The 15,015-nt window shown below is 38.0% G+C and overlaps 1 protein-coding gene across 2 annotated transcripts in view; it reads left to right on the forward strand.

Annotated features, from left to right (window-relative positions):
• The first annotated feature begins 3,591 nt into the window (after positions 1–3,591).
• The window catches only part of LOC133615217 (choline transporter-like protein 2), a 96,028-nt gene continuing 84,604 nt past the window's right edge, over positions 3,592–15,015 (forward strand). The window contains exon 1 of one of the 2 annotated variants that reach the window (XM_061973623.1): positions 3,592–3,749. In XM_061973623.1, the coding sequence (XP_061829607.1) occupies positions 3,722–3,749 (28 nt within the window). In that variant the 5' untranslated portion in view covers positions 3,592–3,721. Of the gene's footprint in view, positions 3,750–6,918; positions 7,020–15,015 lie in introns of those variants that run through there. The other variant, XM_061973624.2, reaches the window with a different exon arrangement.

Below are 15,015 nucleotides of genomic sequence, written 5' to 3' on the forward strand. Positions count from 1 at the left end.
GTCATCGTGGGCGGAGTTGTTGACGATGATGACGACAGCGGCGCCTTGGGAAGGCCCGCCGAAGAAACTGGCAGCGCCGTGGGAAGGCCTGCCAGAGACGAGGAAGGTGGCGGCGACTTGGGAAGGCCCGCCGGAGACAAGAAAGGTGGCGGCGCCTTGGGAAGGCCCGCCGGAGACGAGGAAGGTGGCGGCGCCGTGGGAAGGCCCGCCGGAGACGAGGAAGGTGACGGAGCCGTGGGAAGAGACGATGGCGGGGATGACAGCGGCGTGTGCTTCACTGCACCGCTGCCGGTAGTAGCCCCCCCTCCACTGGGCGGATGCCAGACGCCGTCCACCACTGGGCAAAGGAGTTCTTGTTTGTCGGTGTCCCCCGGTGCGATAGCCAGGAGGAGGGAAAGCGACACGTCCCTTGTCGAGTCCCAGCAGGAGACCAGGAGGGACATCATGGTGGGCTCCACTGGAGCCTTCCCCAGACTGGCAGGACGAGTGGGTGATGGCAGGGAGAGCAGCCGTGGTGCAGCTGCTGGAAGCCGCCTTGGAGCAGAAACGGGTGCTGGGGGCTCAACGCCCTAACCGGCGTGCGACGCGGTGTGGGAACCGGAGGTCAACGCGCCGGCACAGGTGATTGCTGTGTAGCCGGTACAGGAGGTGGCACAGTAGGCGACGGGGAAGATGGCGGCGATGGCCGCGCCGGTCGGAGAGCCGGAACCGGCGGTCGAGGCGGAGGGAAAAGGTTCGAGCCTGCTGTGGGCTGGGACCGCACAAACCTGGCTTTTAAGTCCTCCATGAACTGTGCGGTCCAGCATGTCGGCTGTGCTTCGCCGACAGGGGTTCCTGCGAGGACACAACAGTCTGGCTCGAAGATCCTGTTAGGAACTCGCATGGCTGCCGTTTTTGTGACCCCAAGATGCAGGAACCAGGAGAGCGAACAGGAGGTAAGATGTGTTTTAATCTCATACAAAGAAAATGAAGCAGTCTTGCATACAAACGTTCCAAACATAAGGCGATCTTCGAGTACTGAGGAGTGCTCGAGACAAGGCATAACAAGAACATATGCTGATTGGCAGCCGGTGTGGACCGGCTGCCAATCAACGGCAGGTGAGGAAAAAAACAGTGTTCCGCGGAACAAACAGGAAATGGTACAAAATAAGAGCACCAACGGGAAGTAAATACAAAAACAAGGAAAACAAACAGAAATGAAGTGACCGATCGTCACACGATGTGCAATAACACCAGCACTTTAACTTACCAGACCAAAGAAGATGTGTATTTTCTACCTTCAGCACAATTATTATATGCAACAATTTAGCACTTCTCCATCCAGATGTAACCTAGCTATGCCCCTACTCCTCAGGGCGCAGCCGCCGGTCTTCAGGCCAGGGTCTTCTAAAGATCCCGAAAACTCGTTTTAAAACCCGTGGAGACCTGCCATTCCAGGCTATAGCTCCAAGACTCTGGAACAACTTGCACCAGTCCCGCCGTGATCTTGACTGTGTTGACACTTTTAAGAAACATTTGAAAACTTCTCTTTTTAGTAAAGCTTTTAGTTAATGCACCTTTTAACTGTAATTTTTAATCCACCTTGTATCATTTTTATGATGTTGCCCCTGTTGTTTTCATTGAATTGTTGTTTTACTTCATCTATGTTTTGTACAGCGCTTTGTGATTTTATCTGTGAAAAGCGCTTTATAAATAAAATTTACTTACCTACTTACTTACTTAGCTTTTGGCTACGATTTGGCACCATTACATTTTATATGTTTATTAGAGATGTCCGATAATATCGGACTACCAATATTATCGGCTGATAAATGCTTTAAAATGTAATGTCGGAAATGAACGGTATCGGTTTCTAAGTTATCGGTATCGGTTTCAAAAAGTGAAATGTATGACTTTTTAAAACATCGCTGTGTACACGGACATAGGGAGAAATACAAAGCACCATTAACACTTAAAGGCACTGCCTTTGCGTACTGGCCCAATCACATAATATCCACGGCTCTTCACACACACAAGCGAATGCCACGCATACTTGGTCAACAGCCATACAGGTCACACTGAGGGTGGCCGTATAAACAACTTTAACACTGTTACAAATATGCGCCACACTGTGAACCCACACCAAACAAGAATGACAAACACATTTCGGGAGAACATCCGCACTGTAACACAACATAAACACAACAGAACAAATACCCAGAACCCCTTGCAGCACTAACTCTTCCGGGACGCTACAATATACAACCCCCGCCACCCCTGCCAACTCAACCCCGCCCCCCCAACCCCGCCCACCTCAACCTCCTCATGCTCTCATGTCCCAAATTCCAAGCTGCTGTTTTGAGGCATGTTTAAAAAAAAATAATGCACTTTCTGACTTCAATAATAAATATGGCAGTGCCATGTTGGCATTTTTTTCCATAACTTGAGTTGATTTATTTTGGAAAACCTTGTTACATTGTTTAATGCATCCAGCGGGGCATCACAACAAAATTAGGCATAATAATGTGTTAATTCCACGACTGTATATATCGGCATCGTTATCCGATGGACTGGACTACCACTTTATATATTCATTTAGCAATATTAATTTCACAATTAATCACATTAACCTTATTAATTTAACAATTTAATAAATGCAGGTGAGTGAGTTTGTGAAGGCCTTTGAGGCACTCGTGATTAAGGGCTATATAAATAAAAATAAATTCAAATTATTATTTTTTTTACTTACGTATTGAAATGGCAGAAAACAAGATCTACGAGGCAACAACTTCGACACCCCCTAAGTATCGGCATCGGCAATACTGGTCCTATATTTACTGAGTTGGTTATTTAATTTGAAGTATTCCAAGCGATGAAAATAGTCGTGCGTGTAAATGCATTTATATTTTGTGACAACTTTTGATCTATATTACGGTAGCTGTAATTATGTGGGCTTCTGCCACTTAACGGTACTGCTGTGAAGAAAGGAAACATACCGTAGCCCCGCCCTCTGTCGCTAATTGGCTAAATGTTGTGTCATTCATTGTATACCGCGCTTTCATTGGTTTGCGTTCTCCTGGAGGGACGTCCCTTTAAACGGTTAATCAAATTAACCTTATTAATTTAACAATTCAATAAATGCAAGTGAGTGAGTTTGTGAAGCCCCTTGAGACACTCGTGATCAAGGGCTATACAAATAAAAATAAATAAATAAATAAATAAAAAATGTTTACGTATTGAAATGGCAGAAAACAAGATCTTCAAACTTTACCTCCCTTACCATGCAACAACTTCGACACCCCCTAAGTATCGGTATCGGCAATACTGGCCCTATATTTACTTAGTTGATTATTTAATTTGAAGTATTCCAAGCGATGAAAATAGTCGTGCGTGTAAATGCATTTATATTTTCTGACAACTTTTGATCTATATTACGGTAGCTGTAATTATGTGCGCTTCTGCCACTTAACCGTACTGCTGTGAAGAAAGAAAACATTCCGTAGCCCCGCCCTCTGTCGTTAATTGGCCGAATTATGTGTCAATCATTGTATACCGCGCTTTCATTGGTCGGCTTTCTCCTGTAGGGACGTCCCTTTAAACGGTAGTAGGGCTGTGAAGATTTTGGAGCGGACTTTCGCCCTGTGTCCAAATGGACGCGAGTCCTTGAAGACAAACGCTGGAAATAAAAGCTCAAGTCGGCTCCTTATGAGCAGTTTGATGTGCGAAGAAGCGCCTTGACATCATGGAACTGGAGGAGAGAACAAAATACGGTAACTAACAGCTGCATACTCTGACTTGATAGCCAGCACTATTGAAGCGACGTTACACGTTAGCTACTGTAATTTCAGACACTGTAAATGACATTAGTATCAATTTTTTAACGGGATATAAAGTCGTGTGTTGGCGTTTTATTAGCTAGCTGGTGCCACTTTCACGTCTATGCCAACCAGCGCTCATGCTGGTATAGTCGTTCGGAACTTGGCTGTTTCTTCAAAATAAAAACAGAATCCATCAATGACGTCACCACATCTATTTTAACGTGGCCTGAGCCATCCATAAAAAGTTCCAAAGCCCCCGAGGATTCTTGCTGAAACGTTAATGAAACCAAGTTATTGGGTTAAAACAGTGGTTCTCAAACTCATTATTAGATCGGGGGCCACATGGAGAAAAATCTACTCCCAAGTGGGCCGGATTGGTAAAATCACGGCACGATAACTTAAAAATAAAGACAACTTCAGATTGTTTTCTTTGTTTAAAAATAGAACGAGCACAAATGTACAAATCATAATGTTGTTAGTTTTTTTTTTACACTTACATGTTGCGGTTAATCATTTATTTGTCGTTATTTATATTTTCTTAATAAATACTGGGATAATGTTCATCAGTCATCTCATTGGTGTGTATCAAGATTAAAAAAATTATATCAAAATCAAATTACAGGATGTTATTTATGTAGTTTGGTCATTTTCCTCAACTGATGTACTAATAACATCATGTGGTTTATTTTGTACATATATAGCATCATCTACAAAGATACAAAGAATTGCTATTGCGACATCCAGTGGACACATTTAGAACAGCTGTTTGTTTCATTCCAAAATTTCAGGTTCATTTTTATTCTTAGCAACCTCATCCTGCGGGCCGGATAAAACCTGTTCGCGGGCCTGATCCGGCCTTCGGGCCGTACGTTTGACAGCCCTGGGTTAAAAGCAGCGTGTCTCTTGTGTACGGTAGTTACACGGCACACGTTGTGTACACAATGTAATACGAGCGGGGTGGGACACAACTGTTACTGCATTGTTAGTGATACATACACCATACATAATTTAGTGAAGTAAATACATTCAAATAAAAACAAGCAAAACAATTACCGTACATTGAGGTTACATACAGTCGTGGTCAAAAGTTTACACACACTAGTAAAGAACTTAATGTCATGGCTGTCTTGAGTTTCCAATAATTTATATATATATACATTTATATGTATATCTACAACTCTTTTTTTTGTGATAGAGTGATTGGACCACATACTTGTTGGTCACAAAAAACATTCATGAAGTTTGGTTCTTTTATGAATTTATTATGGGTCTACTGAAAATGTGAGCAAATCTGCTGGGTCAAAAGTATACATACAGCAATGTTAATATTTGGTTACATGTCCCTTGGCAAGTTTCACTGCAATAAGGCACTTCTGGTAGCCATCCACAAGCTTCTGGTTGAGTTTTTGATCACTCCTCTTGACAAAATTGGTGCAGTTTAAATTGGTTGGTTTTCTGCCATGGACTTGTTTCTTCAGCATTGTCCACAGATTTAAGTCTGGACTTTGGGAAGGCCATTCTAAAACCTTAATTCTAGCCTGATTTAGCCATTCCTTTAACACTTTTGACGTGTGTTTGGGGTCATTGTCCTGTTGGAACACCCAACTGCGCCCAAGATCCAACCTCCGGGCTGATGATTTTAGGTTGTCCTGAAGAATTTGGAGGTAATCCTCCTTTTTCATTGTCCCATTTACTCTCTGTAAAGCACCCGTTCCATTGGCAGCAAAACAGGCCCAGAATACTACCACCACCATGCTTGACGGTAGGATTGGTGTTTCTGGGATTAAAGGCCTCACCTTTTCTCCTGCGAACATATTGCTGGGTATTGGTGCCAAACAGCTCAATTTTTGTTTCATCTGTCATCACATGGACAAAGATAAGACCTTCTGGAGGAAAAGTTCTGTGGTCAGACTTAAACGTGTGGACAATGCTGAAGAAACAAGTCCATGTCAGAAAACCAACAAATTTAGCTGAACTGCACCAATTTTGTCAAGAGTGGTCAAAAATTCAAGCAGAAGCTTGTGGATGGCTACCAAAAGCGCCTTATTGCAGTGAAACTTGCCAAGGGACATGTAACCAAATATTAACATTGCTGTATGTATACTTTTGACCCAGCAGATTTGGTCAAATTTTCAGTAGACCCATAATGAATTCATAAAAGAACCAAACTTCATGAATGTTTTTTGTGACCAACAAGTATGTGCTCCAATCACTCTATCACAAAAAAATCAGAGTTGTAGAAATGATTGGAAACTTAAGACACCCCTGACATTATGTTCTATACAAGTGTATGTAAGCTTTTGACCACGGCTGTATGTTAGTATTTTTTAGTACAGTGGTTCTCAAACTTTTTTCCACCAAATACCAACTTAGAAAACACTTTGCTCTCCAAGTACAATGCAACACAGTAGCGTAGTAGGCCTAGATGTTCGTTAAAAACAAAGCAGATTTTCTGTTTACCAAGTATGTTTAATATTTTTGGCCACGGTAACATTACACACAGTTTGAACAGCAACACTGTGTTTGAATATAGGAAAAATAAAACAGGGCGGTATAGCTCGGTTGGTAGAGTGGCCGTGCCAGCAACTTGAGGGTTCCAGGATCGATCCCCGCTTCCGCCATCCTAGTCACTGCTGTTGTGTCCTTGGACAAGACACTTCCCCTGCACCCACACTGGTTTAAATGTAACTTAGATATTGTGTTTCACTATGTAAAAGCGCTTTGAGTCACTAGAGAAAAGCGCTATATAAATATAACTCACCTCACAAAACAGTTTGAGAATCACTGCTGTAGTAAGAATATAGCAATATACACTTGATTATACCAATTATTCATAACTTATTGGTGGTGATCAGTGAATGAGATTTTTTTGTTGTCAGTGTTGACCGTTGTTGTGGATGACTTCAGCTGCATCAAGGATTTATGTGGTCCTCGTGGCCTTTGCAGTCGACATGATGTCATCTTCTTAAGATGACATCGTCTTGCAGTCGAGATGATGTCATCGTCTGAAGACGTCATCTTCTCAACTGCAATGTCTGTTATTCAAAGACGAGGTCCTAAGTCCCTCGTCTTTGAATAAAAGACAAAGGATAACCACATTTAACGAAGGATAGTAACGTTGTACTTCATTTTAGGATAGGATAGGATAGGATAGGATAGGATAGGATAGGCGGTCACCAAACTTCCTGAGCCCAAGATCCCTGGTCCTAGCCATGAAACAAGGCAAGCTCTAACCCTGTGCCAACTATGTTTATATTTTGTATTATGTATATATATACATTTATATGTATATCTATATATATATATATATATATATATATATATATATATATATATATATATATATATATATATATATATATATGTATACATATATGAGTGTGCACATACATATAGACATACATATATATATCTGTATATATATGTATATATATATGTGTGTATATATATATATATATATATATGTATATATACATATATATATATTATGTATATACACACACACACACACACACACACATATATATATATATATATATATATATATATATATATATATATATATATATATATATATATATATATATATATATATATATAGGCTGTCAAATGATTGTTATTTTAATAAGATTATTTGCATTTATCCAAATGCAATTAGCAATTTTATTGTCAGAATGTCCTCCAGGAACGTTTTTAAAACATCTTATTTAAATGCATGTCATTTATTTGCACAAAAATTGGTAACAGTTTTATCTAAAGTTCTTTCAGGCTGTAATTTGGAGTGAAATTTGCCAGTGAGCACAGCAGTCTGTTCACTCATTTTTGTACTGACATATGCATCGATCTGGTCACTGACCCGTATGTATGGCGGTTAAGGTAAAAGCGTGTAAGGTCAAAAATGTGTGCGTGATTTTTTTGTGTGATTAATCACACGAGTTAACTTGTTTGTTTTTGACAGCTCTAATTAATATATATATATATATTTTTTTTGCCAATATTTGGACAATCGGTAGAAATGGATGGACGGATGGATTTTTGGGATCGACCTGTAGAGTCCCTAAGATCGACAGGTTGATCAAGATTGACGGGCTGGCGACCCCAGGGATAGACTTTATTGGGGAAATTATGTGGTTGCAGTGCAGATTCAAAAAGTCTACAAAAGCGAATTTAAAAGTAGCACAAAAGTAAAAAAAAACAACAACATAAAAACAAAAATGGAAACATTAAAGCACATGGACACAAAAAAGTTGTTGCAACCAGCTGCCACCTCAGTGGCGCCCTTTTTACATACAGCCACAAAAGTAAAACGCATTGAAACACTATAAATGAGTAATAAATAATACATATTGTGCACACACGCTTGCATATTGCAAATATTATTACAGTTGGTGCCCGAAGTGCCTTTAATTTTCTTCTGCTTCCTGAAGTGGCGTGCTTTCTTGGCGGCGTCGGGTGTCCCAGTCTCACTCTGAGCCGCAGGAACACAAAGTTGGAAAGTGCGCAGCTCTGCGTCCCAATATATCTTTTGCTTGTCCAGTTGCCGGCACATTCCTCACATGGGTATGGCAGGAGGGAGGAGGCAATTGCATTCGGCTGACGTCCAGCTTTGTATAGTATACAGCTGATTAGGGAAGACCTTTTACATGAACTTGTCAGCTCTCTGTTTTCGTGTTCCAAAATTGTCACACATGGGGCCCTTATTCTTGGCCTTAACTACTAGTTCTCATTCTGAATCTGGTTCACTGTATGTAACATATGGAGAATGACAATGATGATAAACCTTAAAACCGTAAAGGTCAAATTATACATAACTTTCCCTTGAAAGCCTACTGTATGTTTTCATAGTGACACACCCTGTACATGTTGTTAAATATAACAGTACATATTCTCATCACATGGGGTTACTAAAAGGCACGGGGGAAGTATACGGCGACGAATGTATTTGATCCAATTTTGTAGGTTTACGCCTCCTTACAAAGAACAGAACATTATGTTTATAGTAAGTTTATTGTAACTGAGAGTTAAATAACATGAATACATTCATTTGTATTAACCTTTAAAGGGGAACTGCCCTTTTTTGGGGAATTTTGCCCTATCGTTCACTAATCATTATGAAAGACAAGAACACATGTCCTTTTCTTTTAGGATTTTAAAGATGATAAAAAAACGCTTGGAAGATGCGGCTAATGGCAGTCAGCGTTGTCGCCTTCAAATCCTCTAAGACAACTTCAAAACAATCCATCAATGTTTTATATACACACTGCAAGTATATAGTAACAGACACCTTCATAACAATATGTAATATGTACATTGCAGGTATGTATATAATGCAGTAACAGACACCTTCATAACAATATGTACAATATACACACTGCAAGTATATATATATAATGTAGTAACAGACACTTTCATAACAATATGTAATATGTTTTATATACACACTGCAAGTATATATGTATATAAATACATATATATATATATATATATATATATATACATATATATATATAATGTAATAAATGATAAATGGGTTGTACTTGTATAGCGCTTTTCTACCTTCAAGGTACTGAAAGCGCTTTGACACTACTTCCACATTTACCCATTCACACACACATTCACACACTGATGGAGGGAGCTGCCATGCAAGGCGCTAACCAGCAGTAACAGACACCTTCATAACAATATGTTATATGTACAATATACACACTGCAAGTATATATATATAATGTAGTAACAGACACCTTCATAGCAATATGTACAATATACAAACTGGAAGTATATATATATAATGTAGTAACAGACACCTTCATAACATTATGTAATATGTTTTATATACACACTGCAAGTATATATGTATATAAATATATATGTATATATATATATATATATATATATGTATATATATATATATACCGGTGTGTGTGTATATATATATATATATATATATATATGTATGTGTGGGGAAAAAAATCACACGACTATTTCATCTCTACAGGCCTGTTTCATGAGGGGGGTACCCTCAATCGTCCTGACGATTGAGGGTACCCCCCTCATGAAACAGGCCTGTAGAGATGAAATAGTCTTGTGATTTTTTTCCCCACACATACATATATTGCGCTCTACTACGGTATCGAGCACTATTTTTTGGATAACCTTATTAAGACATATATATATATATATATATATATATATATATATATATATATATATATATATATATATATATATATATTTATAATATAATGTAGTAACAGACACCTTCATAACAATGTGTTATATGTACAATATACACACTGCAAGCATATATATAATGTAGTAACAGACACCTTCATAATAATATGTAATATGTACAATATACACATTGTAAGTATATATATATAATGTAGTAACAGACATCTTCATAACAATATGTAATATGTACAATAGACACACTGCAAGTATATGTATAATGTAGTAACAGACAACTTCATAAAAATATGTAATATGTACAATATAGACACTGCAAGTATATATATAACGTAGTAACAGACACCTTCATAAAAATGTAAAATGTACAATATACACACTGCAAGTATATATGTAATGTAGTAACAGACACCCTCATAACAATATGTAATATGTACAATACACACACCAAGTATGTATATAATGTAGTTACAGACACCTTCATAATAATATGTAATATGTACAATATACACATTGTAAGTATATATATATAATGTAGTAACAGACATCTTCATAACAATATGTCATATGTACAATAGACACACTGCAAGTATATGTATAATGTAGTAACAGACAACTTCATAAAAATATGTAATATGTACAATATAGACACTGCAAGTATATATATAACGTAGTAACAGACACCTTCATAAAAATGTAAAATGTACAATATACACACTGCAAGTATATATGTAATGTAGTAACAGACACCCTCATAACAATATGTAATATGTACAATACACACACCAAGTATGTATATAATGTAGTAACAGACAACTTCATAACAATACGTAATATGTACAATATACACACTGCAAGTATATATATACTGTAGTAACAGACACTTTCATAACAAAATGTAATATGTACAATATACACACTGCAAGTATATATATATAATGTAGTAACAGACACCTAAAAAACAATATGTAATATATTCAATATTTACAGTATTTGGATCATTTTAATCAATGCCGGGACTGATTACTTCAGCGCATTGACTTCTGTTTCCTTAGCAACGTACGTTCCACTTCCAGGAACTAAAGCTTGTGTGTGTTGCGATCATGGCAGACTTGCTATTATTTTGGTACTATTTTTGGACAAATGAGGATTCATAACCTTATCTTTTTTAACCTGAACATACTGAGGATGAACTGCTGCTTATACAATAGAAGCCAGCATGAAAGAAGGGTGAGACAGAAGCCAAGAAAGTTAGGTGAAAGTGTCAAAGCTATAAAGGTGGAACTTGGAGCCAAGCTAGTTCGACATAAATGGAGTGCTTACCCAAAGAAACTGGAAAAACGTGGGCCAGTTGGACCAAACGCTCAACTGTCCATTGAGTGAGTCACACACATTAATTACGATGCACGTCATGCGTGTTTTTACAACTACTGCGCATACGCTGTCTGACTAGCAAACAAAACATGAAATGTGGGCTAATACTTTACAGATATTGTAATATGATTGTTCATGTTTTCTTTCAATCGATACAGAATGGTGTCCTATCGCAGTTTTGTGTATTACAAACTCTGCGTTTCGTGTTGATGTGGTAGCTAGCTTATTTCTTTCCGTAGCTAGCTTTATTCGGCTAATACCGAAGTGTTACTATGTGTTACCATGCTAGACAAAATAGTCTCTCAGTGTTTGCTCATACAATAACAATGTTGCTACAGTTTGGTTATTATACAGGTTACAGAACGTAAATAAATTATTGTTGACGGTTTTTAAATGCATTTTTTAAGTGATTTAGAGGTAGAATTGATTGCTCACGTTAGCTGCATTGCTAACAAGCCTATTTTTACATGTGAGAATGAAAAAAAAAAAACCTTTTGTCTGCTTGTCTCATAATGATTGTGAATGATAAGCAAAATTCCCCAAAAAGTGCAGTTCCCCTTTTCAGAAAAGAAGACACTTTTAATTGGGTTTTTTTATATACGGGCTCAGCTTTATGCGTTATTCAGCTATTTGTGTCTTTGTTTACAATTACTGTATTTTCCAGACTATAAGCCACACTATAAGAAAACTTTTTTTTTCAAACGACGCTGCCACAAAGACGTGTTGTATGCCAATCCTACTTCGTCTCATTTTGTCTACCAAACTTTTTATGTCGTGCGTGAAAGCACAAAGGTGAGCTTTGTTGATGTTATTGACTTGTTGGAGTGCTAACCAGGCATATTTGATCAGTGCATGACTGCAAGCCAATCAATGCTAACATGCTATTTAGGCTAGTTGTACGTACAATTTGTACATATTGCATCATAATACCTCGTTTGTAGGTATATTTAATTTCCTCTACTTGTGTCCTCTGTGTATTTAATTTATATTTGCATGTCTCAAGACACATTATCTGTATGTAATATTGGCTGCATTTCTGATAGTTGTTTGTGTGCCATGTTGTTCCAGACCACAGCAAACCTTTTTCCAGCTTGCAAAGATTGCTATAAATCCATTATAAGAAGACAGCCTGTCATTTGATTTAACTGGGACACACACACCTTTGGCCATTCTAAGACATTAACTTCCTATAAATCCATTATAAGAAGACAGCCTGTCATTTGATTTAACTGGGACACACACACCTTTGGCCATTCTAAGACATTAACTTACAGGAGTTATCTCACCTTCTGAGAAGCTTCCGTTTTATTAATGTTTTCCAATGTTTTAAAAATGTGTAGAATATTACATTTTAACATTTCTATCAACAAAGATTTGCGTCACCCTGCGACACAGTTATTTTGATAGTAGGATGTTAATGCTATTATAGACACTAACATCATGCGTTGCCTTCATTATTACACTTATATAAGGCTTTTTATTTTTTGCGGCTCCAGACAGATTTCTTTTTTGTATTTTCTGTCCACTATAGCTCTTTCAAAATTTTGGGTTGCCGACACCTTCCTAAGGTGGATCATTTTAGTACATTGTTTGATTTATGTGCTTAATCCATTCCATAATTTAGCCGTTAGTGAAGAAAAATCAATAGCTTAGCTGCACTTTTGTATAAGCCGCAGGGTGCAAAGCTTGGGAAAAAAGTAGCAGTTTATAGTCCAGAAAATACGATAAGTTATTTTGTAAGCAATTTTCATTTCCAAATGTTTTTAAAAAAGAACTACACTATATACTGTTGCAGTTCTAGCCTAAATAGCCGCCTGTGCAAGACCCTTTGTGCATATTTTTACACTGACTGTTGTATCTCATGCTGATGAGTACCCTGGTTTTGTGTCCTTCCTGTGCAGTGTGCGGGTGTGTTCCACATACTTCACCACAGATTTTAATGACACATTATCAGTGGTGACTTGTCTGACAATTATTTGAAAACATGACTGATGTGTGAAACATCCTGTGTTACACACTTAAGAGAAAAAAGCTAGCTAAACATACACGTTTTCAATGCCTTTTGTATTTATTTTAAGGCTGAAACGACGCGTCGACGTAGTCGACGTCATCGGTTACGTAAATACGTCGACGCCGTTTTTGTGCGTCGGCGCGTCGCATATTTACGTCACACTACTGTCATGGCGGAGCGCAAAGCAGACGATGCGAGCGAGGGGAAAAAAGCACGCCAAAAGTCGTCAAAAGTGTCGGAGTATTTCAATAAACGGCCTAATAACGTTGTTGTATTCACACTGTGTCGAGCGGAAATGGCCTATCATAGCAGCCCAACGGCTATGAACGAACATTTGAAAAGAAAACCCCCGAAAGCGTTCTTGCCATCACCATCAACTAGTCAATCGTCCGCGTGCGTGTACGTTGTCATTATTACACAAAAACATGAATGTGTCATTTGTATCTGCGTTGTAAATTCATAAACTAAAGCACCGTTTCGCTCTGAGAGGAGCGTTTGGCGTGCCTGTTCAGTGTTTACAAAGACGCGCTCCTCTTTAACGCTGTGGAGCGGCGGCGGCGAGCGAGCGGCGAGGCGGGGCGCGCCGGGAGCGACGCCGCAATCGTGCCCAGGTGCGCGATCCGAGCGAGCGAGGAAGAGGAGCCGAAAAGCGAGGAGAGAAAAGAGTTGGAAGAGAAAAGACTTTGTGTAAAATTAAAAGATTGTAAACCTGGCAAAGCCGTCTGGCGTTCAGTCTGTCGGTCCTGAAAGAACCCCACGGCACAAGACGTGTCACAAACGCTAACGTTAATTAGTTGTGCAAATACCTTTTACAACATTAACAGTTACATATACTATGTACAAACCAACAATTAACTTTCACTTTAATCATACTATCATTGTTGTGTTATTAAGCAAAATAAGCAATACTTTTACTTTTGTTGAAATGTTTACACTGTACACTTTTTTGCATTGGATGTTTAGCTTTATTTTTGCCCATTTTAGCAAATAAGCAATACTTTTACTTTTGTTGAAATGTTTACACTGTTACAGAATATTTCCGTTTTGCACTTTTTTGTATTGGATGTTTATCTTTATTTTTGCACATTTTAAAGCAAAATAAGCAATACTTTTACTTTTGAAATGCTTATACTATTCCAGAATATTAAGATTTGCACTGGATGTTTACTTTTATATTTGCACATTAAAAAGCAAATAAGCTACTTTTAATTTTGTTAAATGTTAAAAGATTTAAATGTTTACATCGTTACAGAATATTTTGTCATGTTGTTGTCAATGTTGACTGAGTGGCCATACTTTTTTTTTTGTAAATAAAAGCCATGCCTTTTGAAAAAACTGGCCTACATTTATTTTTTCCTCTTCATTTTAAATAAAAAAAAAAAATTGGTAAAAGGAAAAATAATCTATAGATTAATCGAAAAAATAATCTATAGATTAACCGATTAATCGAAAAAAATAATCTATAGATTAATCGATAGAAAAATAATCGTTAGCTGCAGCCCTAATTTATTTATCACAATCATTTGAGATTATAACCAGTGTTGGGACTAACGCGTTACTGTAACGCCGTTACTTTCGGCGGTAAATAGTAATCTAATGCGTTATTTTTTATATTCAGTAACTCAGTTACCGTTACTACATGATGCG

The sequence above is a fragment of the Nerophis lumbriciformis genome, linkage group LG22, assembly GCF_033978685.3.
Source record: "Nerophis lumbriciformis linkage group LG22, RoL_Nlum_v2.1, whole genome shotgun sequence".
Taxonomy (NCBI): Eukaryota; Metazoa; Chordata; class Actinopteri; order Syngnathiformes; family Syngnathidae; genus Nerophis; species Nerophis lumbriciformis.